Source organism: Teleopsis dalmanni, chromosome 2 (genome assembly GCF_002237135.1).
Source record: "Teleopsis dalmanni isolate 2A chromosome 2, ASM223713v2, whole genome shotgun sequence".
Taxonomy (NCBI): Eukaryota; Metazoa; Arthropoda; class Insecta; order Diptera; family Diopsidae; genus Teleopsis; species Teleopsis dalmanni.
Window position 1 is genome coordinate 147,160,497 of NC_051847.1, and position 21,142 is coordinate 147,181,638.

At 27.8% G+C, this 21,142-nt stretch overlaps 1 protein-coding gene across 12 annotated transcripts in view; it reads right to left on the bottom strand.

Annotated features, from left to right (window-relative positions):
- Positions 1-876: 876 nt before the first annotated feature.
- The window catches only part of LOC119679464 (unconventional myosin-XVIIIa), a 90,476-nt gene continuing 70,210 nt past the window's right edge, over positions 877-21,142 (bottom strand). For 2 of the 12 annotated variants that reach the window (XM_038091822.1, XM_038091825.1), the window contains 8 exons: positions 13,582-13,956; positions 13,324-13,506; positions 12,648-12,743; positions 4,186-4,501; positions 3,481-4,123; positions 2,664-3,044; positions 2,444-2,599; positions 1,851-2,093 (listed from right to left, as the gene is read on the bottom strand). In XM_038091822.1, coding sequence (XP_037947750.1) covers positions 1,928-2,093; positions 2,444-2,599; positions 2,664-3,044; positions 3,481-4,123; positions 4,186-4,501; positions 12,648-12,743; positions 13,324-13,506; positions 13,582-13,956 — 2,316 coding nt within the window. In that variant the 3' untranslated portion in view covers positions 1,851-1,927. Of the gene's footprint in view, positions 1,730-1,850; positions 2,110-2,443; positions 2,600-2,663; positions 3,045-3,480; positions 4,124-4,185; positions 4,502-12,647; positions 12,744-13,323; positions 13,507-13,581; positions 13,957-15,832; positions 17,801-18,052; positions 18,177-21,142 lie in introns of those variants that run through there. The other 10 variants (XM_038091832.1, XM_038091830.1, XM_038091829.1 and 7 more) reach the window with 10 other exon arrangements.

Below are 21,142 nucleotides of genomic sequence, written 5' to 3' on the forward strand. Positions count from 1 at the left end.
TTAAAGATTTTGATTGTATTATATATTAAAATATTAATTATAGCTAAATATTTATAAAACAAGTGACAAACAAATTATATTTAGTTGTTTTCTATTTGGAATTTCACAGATTTGTAATAATTTAAAATTTTGTAAAATATTATAAATATTATTATTTTAGGAGTCATTCATTTATTTTTGCTTTGAAATTCTTTTTTCATATTGCTTTAATAGATATAAATTTTGTAATTATTTTTAAAATAATATTTATATATGTTAATATTAATGTACTACTGAAGTCATTTCTTTTTATATGGATTTTATTTATTATATTGTAATTGAACTAAAAATTGTTAAAAACGACTTATGAACCAATAAATAATTTATTTGCGTTATAAATAACAACTAATAATAATAAATGAATTTGATTTAACTACAGTTCTTTATATTTTATAAAATATCATTTTAACTATTAAAAATACTAATTCATAAAATGCACCTTTCAAGGAGAAAGGCCTTGATTTACTCAAATATAGTTGCAAAATTTTTATTCTTGAGTTTTAGTCATTTTTGAGTAATATTTAATTAGTTCATTTTAATTTGAATTGGGAATAAATATAAACAATAAAATTTATATTGTATTTTTTAAAACGATTTAACAAACAAAAAATGTATTAAAATAAAATACATTTCAAAATTATTTTTTTTATTAACAATTCATTTCGGTAAAAAAAAAAATTAGTAACTAAAATATTTATATACATGAGAAAATTATTTATAATATAAAAACAAAAATATATTAACTGAATTTATATATAAAATAAATTAATTAAAAAACTGAAATATTGCGATATTGCATAGCTAATAGATATTTATATAATTTCTTTTTATCATATATATCATATATAACTTTGAATTATTACTTGGTTGGACATATAAGTTATAGTGAAATTTGCCAAAGATTCGTTCGTTTTACAACACAAAATAATGTAAAAATGTTTTTTCCATGAGTTTGAACACATTTATATTTAAACCATAGCGATTACTTAATAATGAAATACAGAAATATGAACACAATAGCAAAAGCTGTCACCAATGAATATGAATAAAAGTAACTATTTCAAAAATATATAAATGTAAAATATATTCGTTCGTTATGCGCTTCCGTAATATTTTAAACATGTTTCACTTTTATAAGCAGCCTATAGTCTTATTAAGTTTACCCTCATTAAGAATGAGATAATAACAGCTAACGGGAATTTCTTTTTGGCACCGCGGTAAGAACAGCTTAGTCCGTTATTTACTGGTGTGCAGATTAATTTTAGTGTTAATAGTCATATATTGTCAATTTCTTTTCTGATAACTGGTATTGATATAAAAAATAGCAATCAGTAAAGGTTCACTCTAGCATATTCACTTCAACGTCAAAAGTAGTGATGCGGTAATAAAGCCCGGCTTAGAAGTTTCAAATAAAATAAATTATCTATGATATTATATTACAGATGGAGTCAATTTGAATCCCAGTAATCATAGAAACACAGAAAAACTTTGTTTAAAAATTTTAACTTAAAACGAACGTATTCTTTGATTATCAAAATTGATTCACTTCCCACTGTTGTAAAATATAAAATATGATTTTATATGGAAATTTTCAAACCAGTTTGCTTTGAGCTTTTCAGTCCTAAAATTTCCAAAACCAATATAGCTACAAATCTTGCGGTATATTCCAATCAACATTCGCAAAAATGTCCTACGGAGTAAAATTTTGACATTATTCTATAGCCATTATATATTATAAAAAAGTTCAAAATAGTATGATAGGGTATAATATATATACGATTACATGTTGATATATATAAATATATATATATATATGTGTATATATAAGTAAATATGCTTTCATTCTAAATTAAAACTAATATTTCATTTCTTGAAACTTAATGCCTTTTTAGGCATATGATGCTTCTCCATTTTTTAGGCTTTCGTTACTGCCAATGCTATTATTTTTACTTGTTGAGTTTGTATTATTAACCACTTTTACATCTGTTGACGCAGCTTTGGCTGCTGCTGCTAATTTATGCACATGTGGCGATGATGGTGAGGTCAATGTTATTCTATAATAAGAAAAAGCTTTTGTTTTTGTATACACAACAAATATTGGAAAGTAGGTTGGAGCAAAGGTTGGATATGTAACAAAGCGAAACAAATTTTAACCAAAATCAGAAAGTTAAATGCAAATTAAAAAATAGCATTAAAAAATGGGAATGCATTGCCGCAATGTTAGTGTGTACCAAAAACCAAAAGTAATTTTTTTAAGGATGACAATAGGCGTGTCAGCGTGTGTGTGGCATTAGAATTAATTAGTTTCAAATTTAAATAATTGTAACTTAAAAATTACAAATAACAATATTTGTGTGCAGCTTATGACTTTGCTTTTGTGTACTTTCTTAATTATATTATTTACCTTGGACTAGTGTCATCTCTTTCTCGCACTAATGTCGTGGTGCTGCTTATCACACTTCCGCCATTGCGTGTATGATTGGCAGTACGTTTTACTTGTACAGGCCGTAAACGATCTTCTAAGTCGCTGATAGAACCATCTGTAGTTTGCGAATCCTCACTAAAATTAAATCAAAAATATATTAAAAAAATTAATTATTTTCACTAATCTAATTGTTCTTCACCTTTCGCTCACATCATCGTCACCCTCTTCCATAGCTTGCTGGAGATCTGCTATTCTCTGCAGTGCTAGACGTAAATCATTTCGTAATGCTGAAGCCTCAGCTTCAACTTGTTCTATTTTCTTTTCCAAATCTTTGCGACGCGTTATCGATTCTTGTTCACGTCCAGATACTAAATGGAATTCTTCACGCATTTCTCTTAAACTCTTCTGGGATTTTTTAAGAGCTTCTTGATTTTGCATTTCACGTACTTTGGACTGCGTTACTTCATTTTGTACTTTTTCTAATGCTTCTTTATGACGATTTACTTGTACTTCTAGGCGTGCTCTTGTGGCTTGTTCAAGCTCTAATCGAGACTCTAGCTCTTTAGATCGTAGCTCCAATCTGAAAAAAAAATGCGGTTATTACATAAATTTGTTTTTTTTATGCAATATTATTAATATTTAATGAGGTACCTAAAAAAAGAGGTATTTTGAAGAAATTGTACATATTTATAATAATATCCTGAAAATATACACTTATTTTGCTTGCACACAGTATTCAGATAATAATACTGATTAATATAAAGTTTTTCTGATCACTATAATTATACTGAGCCAGCAGCTATACATATTATAATTGTTTAACCCATATATTCGTGTTGCAATCTTTTTATGTGTCCTATCATGTCGATGCCACTGGGTTATAACTATAATAACATTGCCTGTAATGGCTGTAGCACAATAAGTTGTACAGGAAAATATTAAACTTAATAATTTTCAAGGTATTTCACAATATCGTTGAATTATTTTGCGTATTTTATTTGACTCATGACACTTACCGTTTCGACATCATGGCAGCCGAAGGATCTGACATATTCTCAACGTTTTCCAAACGTTGTTGTAATTCATTAACTTGTTCCTTAAGATTATTACGTTCCGCCTCTAGTTCTGATAATTTAAACTCATATTCAGATACAGCTACTTGTTCCGTATTTAATTGTTTAACAGTTGCACTATATTTCTTCATTAGTTCTGCTAATTCTTCTTCGTTCTCTTCAATTTGAGCTTGCAATTCAGCACGATCACGATGTGCTGAATTTGCACGATCTTCAGCTTCATTGCGTGCTCGATGTGACTCATCAAACATAGCTTGTACTTCAGCCAATTCAGCTTCAGCTGTTTGACGTGCTTTCATAGCAAGCGTGCGCGCTGATTCAGCATCTTCTAACTGATTACGTAGCTGACGTATGAGCACTTTACCAGAAGTTTCAGCTTTAAGACGATCCAATTGCGCTTGTGCATCTTTAAGCAATGCTTTATATTTACGCAAATCACGCCGCAATTTTTGATTACTAGCTTCCTCAGCTTGACGATCGAGACGATCCTGATCCTCCATAGAAGATAAACGACGTTCCAGTTCATGTTTTTCACGTAACAATAAAGTACGCTCTTCATGTTCAGTTTCCAATTGACATTCCAAAGCTGAAATTATGAATTATTGCATATGTATATTAATTATATATATAAAACAGTTTTTATATTACCTTTCATTTTTTTGTATGCACTACCACGAGCTTCTTCTAATTCATCATCACGTTGTTGAGCTTCGCGACGTGCTTCTTTGCGCATAGTCTCCAGTGACATTTCTAAACGCAATTTCGCCTGTTCTAGTAATTGTACCTGTCCAGCCATTTCATCTAGCTCTTCTTCCTGCTCCTTAACACGTCGATCCAATTCATTTTTGGAGCGACGCAATTGAGCTATTTCTTCTTCAGTGCTGCCACCAAAAGTCATTTCTTCAAGTTCACGCTGAAGCGAAGCCAACTTCTCTTCCTTGAGATCAAGCTCAAGACGAGTGTCCTAATGGAAAGAAGAAGGGTAGACTTAAGTCAATAAGGAATACATGAATATATTTTTACATTTTAATGTAAGATTTATATTTACAGATCCCCACTATATATTTTTTGAGACCATCCGATTTTTAACTGACGAAATAGGGAATTAAATTTTCTTTGTTTTGGTTCTCACTCTCAAGTAAAAAAAAACAACATACTTAATAATAATAAGAAAAAAATAGACCAACAAATATAAAAAAATAATGTCACTCGTATTTTTTCGTAATACGTATAGCAAACGTTGTACTACTTTTTCCCGTTTTAAATTTAAAGTAATTAAGCAATAATTCAACGACTCATTGCGACACTGTAAAGGGCAAGAAAGTTCATTATTCTGATGGCTTGCATTTGTGACCGCACAGAAGAAATGTATAGTAATAAAATGGTCATGGAGTGATAAACAGTCTTTAGAAAAATAAACATAATTAAATGTTTAAAATGAAATTTAAATGGTTTCGCTTGGAATATTAAAGCTGAGAAAACGATTAAGATTGAGTGAGTAAACTCAATCCATTCAACCAACTGGCTCAGTTGCTTTTAATTATGTGAAGCGAATCTACTTCCGAAAAAAATTTGTCAACTTCTTAAAAAAGACAAAAAATAAATATAGTAAAAATATAAATAAAAATATCGTTCAAGATAAATTATGATTTCAAACACAGATGTTTAATAACAAATGCATCGTGACTAAAGAGATGGAGACAATAATACATAGGCGGTCTAGTAGTTTTAATTGTCGACACTAAATCAGTTTAACATTTTGCAAATACAAAGCACTGTTCAAAATTAACAGAACATTTTGTAAATAAGAACAACAAAAATTTTTTTAGTCATACTCAGTTTGATATTTTTATAATAGTATTAATTGTCAAAAGATAGCTTCACTACAAATACTTATTTTTAAAAAGTTCAGTATACTTTGGAATTTATATTGCATATCGACCATCACTCATTTTTTATATATTATTTTTAAGTAGTACCTCCAGCTCAAAAAGTACCCGGATTTTGTAAATAAAACACACATATGCGATACACATATGCCAATGCTTAACCCAATCTTCCATACACTTTTCGTAGGCCCGTGCAGGTATGGCTTTTAGTTCCTTCGACGAATTCTCTTTTACCGATTCAATCGACTCAAAAAGCTTACCACGAAGGGACAATTTGAGTTTCGGGAACAGGAAATGACAGTGGTGCCGTGTTTGGTCAAAAAATCGCGTACAACAAGAATTTTCCATAGTAAAAATCGCTAAATGCACTTGAGGTAGTCTCATATTAACAGCTGCTGTAAACAAACTAATTGACAGATGGCGCTCAAATTTATACCATATATCAAGAAAGGGTGTACCAACATAACAAAAAAATTTTTTGAAAAAGGTCTATTACTTAAGGAGTAGTTAACAAACAACAAAATCCGAATATTTTTTAAGCAGAAAGTATTCCGATCTAGGGTACGCCAACTTGACTTTGGATTTTTAGCTGTATAGAAAGCTATTTTCAGTAATATTCCCGAACTAGAAAGGTTCTATCAGTACTGAAGACAAAAATTTGATTAATTTATTGAAGTTTTTCTGATCATACAACGCTGCTTCGAGTATTGCCAAGTATTCATCATCAGTGATCTTAGGAATATTCGAATTTTTATTTAATTAGTTTATAGTCCATATATAACTTGTTGGATATAAAATTAGTACGTACAATACTTCAGTTAGATAGAGATTTTTCTATAATAAACATAAAACATTTAATTAAAGCTGTAAATTTTTTTTTATTTATTGAAAAATACGCGCGCATCAATATTTAAGATATCACCGGAAAAGCAAATAAACATTTAACTTTTTTTCTAGTATATTTATTTAAGAATAAATAACCGTTAAAGATAAAGTACTAAACAATTTATATTATAATCACAATGATATAAAGCTAAGACTCATTGTTAAAATAGATGTCAAATTATTGAAGATGGTCATGTTAGCTAATTTCCAGCAAAGACTTTCTGTAATCCAAAATTAGTGTGGCGAACTGATGTCGCTGACATTCTCGATGATTGTTCAATGCTTTCCTATAAAGGTAATGGGTACAATGACTATATATCCTGGTAAACTACTTTATAAAAAATATTGTAAATATTTATACATAGTTCCTCTAATAAATATACAAAACAATTTAAATAATTTACAATAGATGATGTGTTGTTAATATGAATTACGATAGTATCTGAGTCTGCTGATATTATATATCTATGAATTTGCGAATGTCCGCATATTCGCCTGTACTGATGGAGGTTGTCTTCAACAAACAGAGGATAGTTTTTATGTGCGAATCGATAATGTTGAAAAATTTTAGTGTCTTTTCGGTTATTTATGTAGCAAAAGTCTTGATACGAATATGTAAATCTGTCAACTTAATGTAACAAAATGCTCTCACGATTCTTTAGAACAGTTGGAATTGGCATATGTGAAGGCGTCTAACAGAAAGGTGGTGAAATTATTTGGATACCCTGAACGCGTTTGATGCAAATGTAGTTTTAGTCACAAATAAGACCCAAGTATTGCGCGGTATCCCTCCCTTCTATGTTAGTGTTATTGATTGTGATTTTGGTGAATTTTCATGATTATCACTTTTATTCCTGATTAATGTTTAATTTTAAAGTTAGTAATGTGTCGTAAGTAAGTAATGTTAATGTTGTATAGAGTGATATAAAGTGGAAAACTTTGTAAAGCTTCTAGTTTTACTGCTTTCAAGGATAGAATCACTTATAACTTTCTGTTTTGCAAGAAGCTATAAGCAAAAAATTTATATAATAACAATTAAAATTCTTTACTGTTTATAACTCAGCAGTTGTTGTACGTGGCTGAAACCAACTCTTAAATACCAGTCCATTTATAAGGTTATAATACACTAAAGAACTTTTTTTGCAAAATTTAGGTTTTTTATTCTTTTTTTATTAAACTACATCAGTACATTAAAATAATTCAATTATTTAAATTTAATTGTATTATAGGCGTCTGAATTAAGTGTAACTATGTTATTTGTGTATTTATTACATTGCTTTTTTATATAAAAATTTACTTTTAACACATTTATATAATAACAAAAATATTAAATGAAATTGTATTAAAGATAAAAACACCATATCATTATATATACCTTCATAATTAAATAAAAATATTCTAAAAAAATTTTTAGCAGTTTTTAAACAATGATTCAGAGTGAACTTTTCGAAGTACAATATTTGCATCCGTCAAACACGATTGTACTCAAATTATCCAAAATTTCAATTTAAAAAACTATCGCACCTTTTTTTAAATTTTAAGGGATTAAGTTATCTTATCTATTAAACGTTGGTGTGATAAATTGTAAAAATATTTTTTTATAAACGTAGTCAGTATAAAGTAAAGTAGGTTAGAATTTTTTTTTTTAACTATTAATTCATCGTATAGTAAACTTGAATTCTTAATTAATTAATTGTATAGGTAAGATGTGATCAAAAAATAAATAAAATAAAAATAAGTATTTGTTATTATATTTTCAAAAATTCATATTTCCGTGACAATGTTTGATAGTTAGAAAAAGATAGGTTGTTTTGGAATGCTCGACGATTTATAAGCTTTAAAATATATGGATTTTTAAATGAAGTTAATAACAACCCAAAACTTCTTTAAATGTTCATAAAATTCGAAATCGAATACGCAATTAAAGAAAACCATCAAATAAAAGGCAATAAGGTATAAGATATGCGTTAGATTATGATATATGGAATACAGAAAGGGAAAGCATGACAACAGCAGACGTATTAATCCAACTCTCAGAGAACATATCTGAAATTACTTAGTGTTCAAAAACAATTCAGAAATATAAATAAATAATATTTTGAAATAAAGTAGTAACATAAACATAGAAACAACACACGATTGATATATAGTGTCATGAAAATTGCCATGTTGAATGCCTTCTTCAAAAATACTAAAATGGTATAATAAAAAATAATACTTCTAAATCTATTCAGATCGATCTTTGTTTCACATAAAATACTAATTTTTTTTGTAAAAAAGCGTACCTCATTTCTACAATGTGTTTCAAAATATAATAACTACTGAAATCACAACATTCGCTATAAAAATAAGATCTTGAAGATATAACTGTAAATTCTATTAAATTAGAAAAACTAAGTTAAAGAAAACACTGACAGAACTATAGACTTCTTAAGAACTGTAGACTATTTAATGAACTGTCAAATATAAAAATAATAAATATTTTTCATCAGATATGTTAAGAATCTTAAAGATCGGTTATACTCAGTATTATCATTGTTTTGCTATCACTATGGATTAATAGCTCTATTTAACGACTTTATGTTCTAAAGGGAATTAATTAGTAAATATAGGGATTATTTAATTTTATTAATTTAAATAATTAATTAGTGTGATATAATATTTAAGATTACTTTTTATTTTATTATAAAATATTATTTATTTACAATAAACATTTTTAAGAATTTAATTTATTTATTTAATTAAAAGTACAGAATGGCACTGTTATTGTTCTTATATTACTTAAGTTTTTCATTTGGTTGTTAAAAGCCAATATAATTGAAGAAGAATTTGTAGAAAATTATTTTTGATGGGGATGTAACAAAAATAATAGATCTGCTTATAAGTTATATAATTAATTCCATTCTGTTATTAAACATACATACTTAAAGGTAATTATGCGATTATTTTTAGTATTATAACAGTACATTTCATATTACTCCCCGTTAATTGCTTCTTGTCTACACCCATGACTAGTTATGTGTCTATTTAAATATCATTATCGTATAAGTGACTATATTTCTATGAAAGGTACTTGAATAATAAAAACGTAATGATACATACTTGCAACAGTTGCATACGTGCTGTTAAGCGTAGGCTCATTATGCTTAATACACCAAGTACTTTAGAACGGTAGATTTTCTTGCTGTAAACAGTTCCAATTGTGAGTTACAAAAAATTTAAAGTAGTCGGCATAGGAAAAGTTGCAACGTAAATGCTGAAAATTATTTTCGACGTGTTTACAAGCAAACCTAACATAAACAATAACAACAACAATACTAAAAGTAGCAACAGAAAACAGCAACCGATACTGATATCTTCAAGTTAAAATTTCCGTTGCATTAACTATCGATCTTATGTTGATCACAACGTTTTTTCTTTTAAATTTGTAGACAACAATATTGTATCTACAAAATTTAGAATATTTCTTTAAACACGTTTTGTAGAGAGTTTCTGTTTGTTTTTTACATATTTTGTCACATTTTTGTTTAAGCTTTATTATTATTTTTAGTTTATATTTACTAAATATATTATCATAAGTTTTTATTTACTTTAAAGATTTAAATTTTTTTTTCATTAATAAATATAAATAAATTTTATTTTGGATTGTTATTTTACAATTGTAATCAAAACACAACAGAATAGAGTATCCAAGACAACTTTAAGACACGAAGTTGAGCTACGACTGACAACAATTTCAAATGCAGGAACTCAGAACAGTAAATGCGGCACGTTCGATTATATGTCGTACTGTATCTTGAGTTGCGTTCACTTGAGTTGAACTATAGAAAAAGAATATTTTTCTACATACTTCTTTTTTTATAACCAGAAAGAACAGCTACCAGCTATCATATAAAAGAAAGCATAAACACATAACCAACAACACCAGCAACAACAACAAAACAACATCGACTCCGATAATATAAACACAACTACAGATAAATTCATTGAAGTAACGCACAAGTAAACAAGATACAAGATATGCGCGCGTAGAACACACAACAGCAACGCATGATGATAAGCCGTAGCAGCAGAAACGATTACTACGGAGAAGGTTGCTTGTTGCATAGATGTCGGCAGCGTTGCCAATATCTTGTGCCATTTAACAGAGGTGGGCAACTGTGTGAAAGTATAATTATTTATTCTTAATTTTTTTTTTTTTAATTTTTTAAAATAAATAAAAATTTTTGTTGTTGTAGTTCACTACTATTTTTATATAAAAAAAAAACTAATTTTGGTTGATAAAGTAAGAAAGTAAGTAAGTAAGATATAATTACAAAGAAATACGTCTTTAAAGTGTTAAAAATATTCTCGCCTCATGGAAATCTTGGTAGAACTTAGCTTATCAATCGCAAGATATTCTCGCCTTATGAAAATATTGGTGGAAGTTAGCTTATCAATCGTAGTGATTGTAAAGTGGATCAATGACAATTTATTGATCTTAATCCGTAGATTATTTTGTTAGTCAACTAGAGAAAAAGCAACTCCTAATGATTGTACTCACATATAGCAAAAAGACTTACAAACTTTTTTTTCGAATATGATTGTATATTTAATAAATTAATCTCTCAATTGGATATTTATTATTATAAACAAAGTAATTTCACATTTCAACAGAATTTATTTAGATAATAAGATTAAAAATAGAATGAAGAAATTTTTGAAAGTAATCTTTAGAATATTATTTCTCTTAAATTCTTACTTAAACACTATTAGTGCATCGATTATTTTCAAATGATAATATAATAATTTGGTAAAATAATTTATGACTGAATTATTGCAGTATTGCAGTAGACTGCAAAATGATAATAATGTCAGATATATATCAAACCGTATTTAAAAAACAACTTCTATTAGTAATAGAATGTAGATAGAAACAAAATAGATGTCGAAAAAAATGACAACGTATTAGTTTTTAAGATTTAAAGAAACTGAAAAGTTAAGAATTGCAATTTCTAAAGAAAGGCTGATCTATTTAGTTGGTGTTTTTGACTTGTGTGCTCAATAAATAATGTAAAGAAAAATGTGAATATATATAGTAAATAGATGATACTGATATTTTGATAGTAATTCGAACTTTAGCGTATATTTTAAATACTTATACTTAAAGTAGTGATTTCTCATGTCTGTTTTAAATCTAAAATTCAACGAAGTAAATTTTATACATATACTTTTTTGGTTTCTATAGCCAGGGATATTTCAAAATTAAAAATTAGACTTCTGCCATATTGTATGGAAAGAATTATTGGAAAGAGATTTTTTATTCAAAAGAGATTTAAAATGCTATAATTATTATGAGTTATAATATTTTCGACAATATTAGAATCATATTTAATTAAATATATTATAGTGCTTTCTCAGAAATTTTTAAATAAACTTTTTTGTTCACTCTATATCTGATATATCTAAAATCCAAAATAAGTCATGATAATGGTATAAAAGAGCTAATTGAAGTCATGGTGTAACACCACATAAACTCTTGTAGGTTTTACACTCATCGATGATCAAACAAAACAAGTTAACTATGTTTATGAATATCAAAATATATAAAAATTTATTAGGTCTTAAATTGTCCATTTGTACAAAAAAATTTAATAAACTCTGTTCTATTAATTTTTTTTAAATTAAAAGCATGTTTGAATTCGAATTTATATTTAAAAATGCCAATATAATTTTTAAAATTAATTCTCTCAATAATTATTGTCTCAAAAAATAAAAGTAAACTGCATTCTAAGTCATATTAGTTTTGTTGGAATAGAACTGATTTACTGAGAATACTTGTAGATGTTATACATCCGTAGTGTATAATTTTGGTTCTATGAAAGAAAAAACAAATCATCGAGTAAACACCATGTAACTATCTTTAATATTTTATTTACTAAAATTCTTATTACCCATCATTATTCAGCATAATAACATATACAATGACTTTTATTTTTTTAAGAGATTCTTACATAGTCAAATGCATAAACAGTCATATTTCTATAGTCTTCTGTCCTCTATACAATAAATCTAGATTTCAACGATCAAACATTTGCGAATAGCTTGTAAATAAACGTAATGTCACCCTTTTTTTAAAGTTTGTCAGACATTTGTAGTATATAATTTAAAACAACAAATAAAAAAAAATATAATTAAATTTAATATAATTACATATATATCATATATCGAATAGCTAAAACCAAAAAAATTATGGTGAAATAATGTTGAAGTCTATTGCTGTAAACACTGCATTACTTGAATATTGTTTAATAACACCTATTCCAAATGTGCAAATAAATCAGTTGTTTTACTTACCGCTAATGTTTGATCCAACGTAAATTTCTCAGCAATAAGTACATCTTTTTCTCTTGATAGGCGATCTCGAGCTTGACGTTCCTGTCGTGCACCATCCTTTAAAAAATGAATACAACTTCAATTCTATGCATACAATCAAATATATATTTAATTATGTTATATATTGTTTATTATAAGAGCTTTATATATTTATGAAGCTTTTTGGAACTTCGAAGATTTCAATGTTGGATAGGTTTTGCGCTGAAACATTTTGAACATTTGTTAAGGTTTTCAAATATTGGATGTCTATATTATACAAAAATAAAATAAAATATAAAGCAAATTTGTTAGAGCAACTCTCGAACGTTTCAAGTTCGATCAAAATGTTCAAATTAGAGCATACTCAAGTTATTCTAAAAACATAAGGAACTATTAAATATATGTACATATTTATTTTGTAGCGTCCTTCATAACCAAATATATGTAACTTTTAAGAAGTTGAGGGTTTTATGATAAGGCTTTTTCGCATAGACTTTTCTTAGACGCACTGTATTTTGGTTAATATTGATATATGATTTATCATCTATGCCATTTGGTTAGAACACACTCTGTAAAGCACATTTATAGGACCTCGGTAATAAGGGCATTGATATATCTAATAATGTATATATATCTATACAATATAATAAAAACTCACTTGTAACGATTGACATTCAGCATCAAATTTACGTTGTTTCTTTTCAAGTAAATTGTTTCGTGCATTTTGTTCCTCCAAGAGCATGCGCAAATCATTCATTTCATTGGTCATTTTTTGAGCCTTACGCTTCCACTGTCCCACTACTTGCCGTTGTTCTTCAACTTCCTCATATGCGTCTGCAAGCTGTAAAAGTTGAAAAAAAAAAAAATTAGAGCTTTTATAGATCTTAAAAAGTTATTTTTAAACTGCTCGCATTACCTTTTTTTCCAATTGTTTTTTGAGACCGACAAGCTGTTCCAAATCATGTTCGTGCTGTGTCTGTAAACGTCGTTTAGTGAATTCCAATTCACGTGCCACTCGTTCATACTTCAGCTTATAAACACTGTTACCAGTACTACCATTCTCTTCATTTTCTGCATCTTCATCCTCAGATATACCATTTAGATCGGACTTCGCACAAATTAATTCTATTTCTAGTTTCTCACTTGTTTCTTGTAGATTCTTTACTTTATTTTGCTGTTCGGCAAGCTCCTTTTCAAGTTTCAAACGTTCAGCAGTCTCAGCTTCTAGGCGCTCTGTAGCCATATTCGCTGTCGAACGTTCTTCGGCTAAGTCAACTGCCATTTCAGATAACTAAAATAAAATCAAATTTAATTAATATAATAAAAACAATTTTTATTTGTTTTAAAAATCTTTAATATTCCGAATGTGTTTCTATATAAACTTGACATTGATTTCTATGAATTTAATTTTTTAATTTGATATCGTAACATATTTTACACCTGAGAATTATAAATTAGAAAAACAATCGCATATAGTTTTGTTGTTTTAATAACAGGCAGTGAATCATTTCCCAACATTTATACATGTTCAAAATATATAAAAATAGAGCAAATGAGATCTGCATTTTTTTTTCACTTTTTTTTTAAATATTATTTATTTAAGAATTATTCCTGAAAAAGTTGTCAATGTCGTGCCCAACTTATAAAATTGGCAGTCAGATTTTTGTGTGAAAGTTCCAAAATAAAATTTATTTTCCCACGTCAAAAATAAAATATAAATTGAAAAATTATGTGGGACAGGAAAATGGAGCTTTCTATCTTTTTATTTTGGAACTGTTAGTGAGATGTCATCACTCAATAATTCGCGATTTTGTAAACAAAATTTTTATTATTCCAATTATATTGTTCTTTGGTAATGTGTTTATTTTTTATAATTGGAGGCCTTTACTTGCAAAAATTTAGAACATAAACAATTATTATAAAACTATTAAGAACATGGCCTACGCAAAATGGAAAAACACGATATTTTGTTAATAAGAAAAATAAAACAATTTTTAATTGTAAATTATTTATTCTTTTTTTAAATACATAAGAATTAGTCTGTAAAGATTTGTGTTTATTTAGAACAATTTTAGATTTAATCGTATCGGAAGTTTGAGAGAAAAACAAATGCTAAAAAAATGGTCAGAGAGGAAAATGTTACAATGCATTACAATTTATCCGCTATATCATATCACTTCACTCAAAAATCCAGACAGTGATTAACATAATTCAAATATATATAATAAAATAAACAAAAATCACAATGGCATCTACAAGTATTAAAAAAAGCAAAGAAATAAAAATGCCAGCTAACTGCACTTAAAACTAAAAAACCAGGGAAAGAACCAAACAAGAAATATTAACAATTGGACAAACTCATTTTATTAGCTTACATCACCAAAAAAACGTCACATTGTTTATTCTTGCTTATTAATAACTGTTTAAAGAGTTATACTAGCGACACAATATATTTATACTGTGAAAGCAAATAATTATATAGTGAATAAAATATCTTAGAAGTAAGGATATAATATAATAATAAAAAAATTGTTAATAACTCGGTAATCTCTCTATGCTTTATTTTCTTTGTTAAGTGAAACATATTTTTGATTTTTCTTAACTTTTTTAAAAGTAAAAATAAATTTGTTCTATATATATATTCATATGATTTATATTATCGTAAGATTTAATTGTATATTTTTATAAGGGACACAAAATTAAATTATATAGGCAAACATTTTTTAGTTTCTAAAAATACTTAAAAAAACTTTTTTATTCTTACCGGATTAAGGGAGGAACAAAAATTATCCTTTTATAAAGGTATTCATAAATTAAAATTAATAAAAACAAAAACAAAAAAAAAATAAAATTATCTGAACACTTCTACTCAGTTAATAAGATACAAATAACTTATTAATTGCGAAAAGTTTTCATAAACAATAGATGTTCTATAAAAACCTATTCAATAACAGTTTATTCCAAAGCGGTATTATTAGACGACACTAAAATAGTATAAAAACTTTACTGGTAAGTAATAGGCAAAAAAGACTCTTCTGACAACTAATAAAAATACTACATTATCATTGAGTAGAAGAAGTTGATTTTAAGATTGGTGGGTTTATATATGCAGATTTATTTAGTCTTTTATTTGCAAAGTTATAAATATCCGAAAATTGATTTCATACCTCATCAAATGCATTATCATCATCTTCATGTATTGTACGATCATCATCGGTTTCAGATAATTCTCTAGCAATTGAATTTGAGCGAGAAGTTGGTGTATGCGGCAGTTTTTTTGTAAGTTGAAATGCTTTAGTTAGAATATTTTGTGTAGAGCGTGTACGTCCTACAGAACTACCACGCTCCATGCTATTTCTTTCACGTTGACGTTCAATTAAACTGATTGTATCATAATCGTCGTAAATTGAATTATTAGTTGGTGTATTACGTCCACTATCAGTACGACTGGCAGAACCCAAACGACGGGAACGTCTGCCCAAAGCCGACCATTCCTCTTGTACATGGTCTGTGCGACGTAGAAAATTTTGTATTTTTTCGCTTAAATAAGCAGATGATGTACGAGGATCCTCGAATGATGGCGACGGACGTAATGACTGACGTACTGGTTGTTTTTGACAACCAAGTACAAATGATAGATTTGCATCAAAAACAACTGGAGATTGTTCAAGGTTGCGCATTTCGTATGCATCCATAGAATCACCACGAGTATATGTTTGTGGAAAAACACGCCTTGGTGGTGTTTGTAGGCGTCCATAATTAATATTAGAAGAAGCAGATGTCAAGGAACTGCTAAGTGAAGAACAGCGTGAAGAAGTTGTGCTACGTATCGATAGCGCGGGACTCGGTGAACGTGTATTCAAAAGTCGCAAACGTTCCGAAGCACGACTTAGTACGGTATTTGCAGAAGTTGTTGATGAAATTGTATCTGATTTTGGGAGAGGAACTTTAAGTGATACTTCAACTGGTGTTTCATCGACATGTAAAGTGTCATTACCATGCATGCCATTTGTAGTCGATGAAACCCCGTTGTGATAACCATTGCTGTTAAGATAGGAGTAGTTACTTTTAAGGCTTTGATTGGATGTCTTCAGAGGCAATAATAAGCCGTCATCTGAATCATATTGTGGCTTAGGTAAATTTTTGGATCTTTTAATGATATTGGCGGATAATTCAGTTGGCACAGGACTATGTTCGCGCTGCTTTGGTAATGTCCTCATTTGCTTGCGTATGCGTTGCTGTGTTTGTGGAGGCACAGGTGGACGTGGTGAAGGCGTGGAATTGGATGTATTCGTTGCATTGGAGGAAAGGGAAGAATTACTGCCATTGCATTTGGATAAATCAAAATTGGAAAAATTATTCTTTGCAGTTGGCATTGGAGGTTTTATTAAAGGTTTTGATGCTATAGTTGTTGCATTAGAAGCTGTTTGTATATGCGGCTTTGCGCTGCGCATTGCTGAAAGAACTTTTTCTAAAAATTTGTTATTATCAGTGGATTTGGATTTTGTATCTTGTAATTGTGGTTTGATATATGTTCCATTATTTGTTGTTGTTTTGGAAAATTCTGTTGTTGTTATTGTTTCGGTAGATTTGATATGTTTGGATTTTATTTTTACGTCAGCAGCTGTTTCATGTTGCAAATTTGGTGTTGTTGATATGTGAACTATATTCGAATTTATTTGTTCTGTTTTATTAGCACCCATGGGGCGTTCGTCCACAGTGGGCGGTTGTAGTGGCGCCATAGGTACTTTTATTATATTAATATGTGGCATGCAAATTTTGAAAAGTTAGAACTGCAGCTGCTAAACTTTGCATTATTCGAAATAATAATTTCGTGTGAAACGTTATTTTGTCTTTTTAATCTTTGGCATGCAAAGACAGTTTTGCTGTTTTCAAATTAATTTCAATTTTATCTTTTATCGTTTACCGTCAAACCAATTCAAAAATCCAATCAAAGTCGATTCAAGTTAGTCTAGTTTTTCGTGTAATTTCGTGTGCAATTTTCGTGTCGTTCGTTCCTAATTTGGGGAATTGTATGAATTTCTCAAATTTAATTTTGTTAAGGATACTGTTATTGTATAAACAAAAAAACATGTATAATAAGTAAAGAAGCGTATTATAAAAGCTTCATTGAGCAATAACGTTACTTGGATTTACATATAGCTTTTAATAAGTATTCAATTAACTTTCATTTACTATTTAATTAATTTCAATTTTAACAATTTTTTTTGAGAAGTTCTTAGTTAATATTTTGTTAGTAGTCAATTTCCGTTTAAATTTCCGATTTTTTTTTTTTGAAAATTCAAAAATTTTGATTCTTGTGTAGTGCAAAATTTTGGCAAAGCGTAACGCATCTGCACCACACAAACGTACACACTCTAACGTACGCTCACAAGATTTTGAATCTTCACATCGACCGGGAAAAGTATAATAATCGCGTACCGCAGCACTCAGAGGAGCATTTCTTTCCTCTACTACTCGGCAATGACTGATCATGCTGATTTTAATTCTTTGAGAAAGGCCGTGACGGACTTTACTTATGCGTAGCTGTTGTTGTTTTCAAAACTTTTTGTTTTCAGTTTTATATCTTTGAGCAATGCGATACGATTTTCGATATTTATTTTTTTTTTTTTTGATATTTTTGCCGAAAGAGATTCTAATTGAAAATCTTTGCCAAATGTATTGCACCACAGAAACTATATACTCAGCATTTATTTTATAGTTATTGTTACGTATTTCATAAATACAATGTATATATATTGTGCATATATATTCATATATATAAACACTAGTTGTGTACATAGATTTAAAAATTGTTGTGTAATAAATAATAAATACTTTAATATTGCACATCAAGCGATGTATTTCTAATTTATTATGAAAATTCTAAGTTCAACCCACATATTAGTTTGGAGAATATGGAACTGACACGGCGGATACCATGCAGTCGTCTGTTTATTTTTAAAATAAATTAATGAAATTACTAATAAAATTGTTTTGACATAAGAAAATAGATAATTGCAAATGAATATTAGATTAAATTAATTGATATTAGAATTTAAAGTAAACATCATTTTTTTGATATTTTATAATTATTTCTACATAACAGTTCTTCTTCTTCTTCTTCTTCTTGTTCTTGAGTTAATGCTATTACGCACTTTTACTCTATAATGGCTGGGGGGATTATCACTACCCCACACTAGACTTTAACTAGGCTAAGAAGTCATACATATCATTTATTTGTCTTTTAGTTGATGACGGACCTTAAATCAGCATATCTTCCTGAGAATTCAGAAGTGGACTTGGGGATTGTTAGGATTTTTGATGTTGACATCAAAAATGATAACAAGTTAAACGATTAAACTTAAAAATTGATAGTAGTCGAATAATTTAGAAACATAATTTGCTTTATGATAAGTACGCAAGAAAAAAGTTAACTTTGACTTTGCTGAAGTCTGAATAGTCCTTTCAGAGACAGGTATATTACAAATCAGTTATTTACTTTAAGCTTTTCAGTTTTTTTTAGAGTCTGTATAAAGAGTACCCTCAATTTATAATTTAAAAAATACACTTAAAAAGTATTATCATAACTTTTTTGTTCGTTCGTAGCACTGTTACTATTCCAAAATTGAGCACAATCTGTTAATCAGCATGTTTACATCAGTTGATTTGGCAATTATACTTTTGAGTGTTCTGCCATTGGGTGCAGGAGTTCTTGTTAGGTAATTTGTTCGACCAAGTGCAGTAAATCACCTGACATAAGCTACTAATACAGTCAAGTAGTTTCATATTATTATTTGGCTTGATCTGTCTGAACACATTAATAAAATACTGTGTATAGTAGAAAGTCGGAACAAAATACGACTAAACATTAAAAAAAGTACGTAAAGGCAAAAATTGTTGATTTGACTGACTGAAATTGATTTAAGTTTAATTGTTCACAGATTTTCTGCTTATATATTTTATCATAAAAGATATGAGTCTTTGCATAAAACAGTTATCACATTAGAAGTACCCTTTTTTTTTGTTTCTAGAATAATAAAGACAATTTTTTTTATATAAAAAAAATCGAATATTGTGCTTAATCCTAAACAAAATAAATTATTTAAAAAATTAAATTTAAGTAGTTCAGTAAAGACTAAAAAATACATTTAAAAAAATATTAATAATTTTTTTCAAATAATGGCAATTTGTGTAAAAAATTTCAATACAGAACAGCAAAATAATAACGCAAAATTTATATTTTGAACCTAAAAGATAAGATTAAATGACATTAAATAGGTTAAGAAAAATAAATTTTAAATGGAGTTGGATCAGCAGTTTTCTTACATTAGTAAGTTTTTATTTTTAAATCAAAAACATATAAATTTTAACTTAAACAAATTAATTGTACAATAATTAGGCTCTTGCTATTAAATTTTTCTTTATATCTTCGTTTGATAAATTTATTTAAACAGCGCAACATGCTGCTTATATGCTTTTTTATTGTTGAAAGAAAAGTTCATTTCATAGATTATATACTAAGTAGACTATATATCATTTGCAAGAGTAACAAAAGACTTAGCTTTGTGTACCATTGCGAACGAGCATCGATTATTTTCGTATATTTACAAAATTTTCAAATGAATTGAATTGTTTAATCTATTTTTAAATTCTAGAACTTTTTTATTTATTTTATTTTTCAGCGAATAAATTTAAACTGCACTCCTAACAAATTCATACTTTATTTTTTTTACAAATTTTTATTTTTTATGATATTTTTAGTTGGCCTTTCTAATGGTGACCGAAAGCCAGAGTGATTTACTTAAGTTTGTGTCGTCATAGGAAAATCGAAAAATAATTTATTTCTTATATTAAAGAACGGTTTAAATATTTTTCTTATTGATTGGAATATTGGTTGGAATATTATTTTTTATTGAATTATTGGTAGCCTAAAGTAACTTGAGAATTATGGATTTTGGAGCTACTAAATAAAATGCATATTTGTTTAATTATATACTTATAAAAAGATGAAATATTTAATATTGAATATAAATTTATTATTAAAAGACTTTTGATAGTATTATAAAAAATAGGTATCAAAAGTTGTTGTCGATAGTTAATTATTATTAACGATAGACATACGTAAGCCATAAGTAAGTCATCAAATTAAAAATGACTATTACAAGCATTTATTAAAGAAGTAGTAGTTTTATTTGATATATACCAATTAGTATGACAACTATTCAATTATGGTCGTTTTAAAAACAAATTCCAAAAATAAAAATAATAATAATAATAATTCGAATATCTAAAGAATGTTTTGTTTTTTAAGAATATTAAAAAATTATTTACATTTTATAAAGAAAAGAGTAAAAAACTCAGTGAATTTTTCATATACTTTTCTCAAGATAAATATTTTGATTATTTTTAGAAGAATGAGGTGCCAATAAAATATGAATCAGTATCTGTGTTGAATATATCATATATAATGGAAA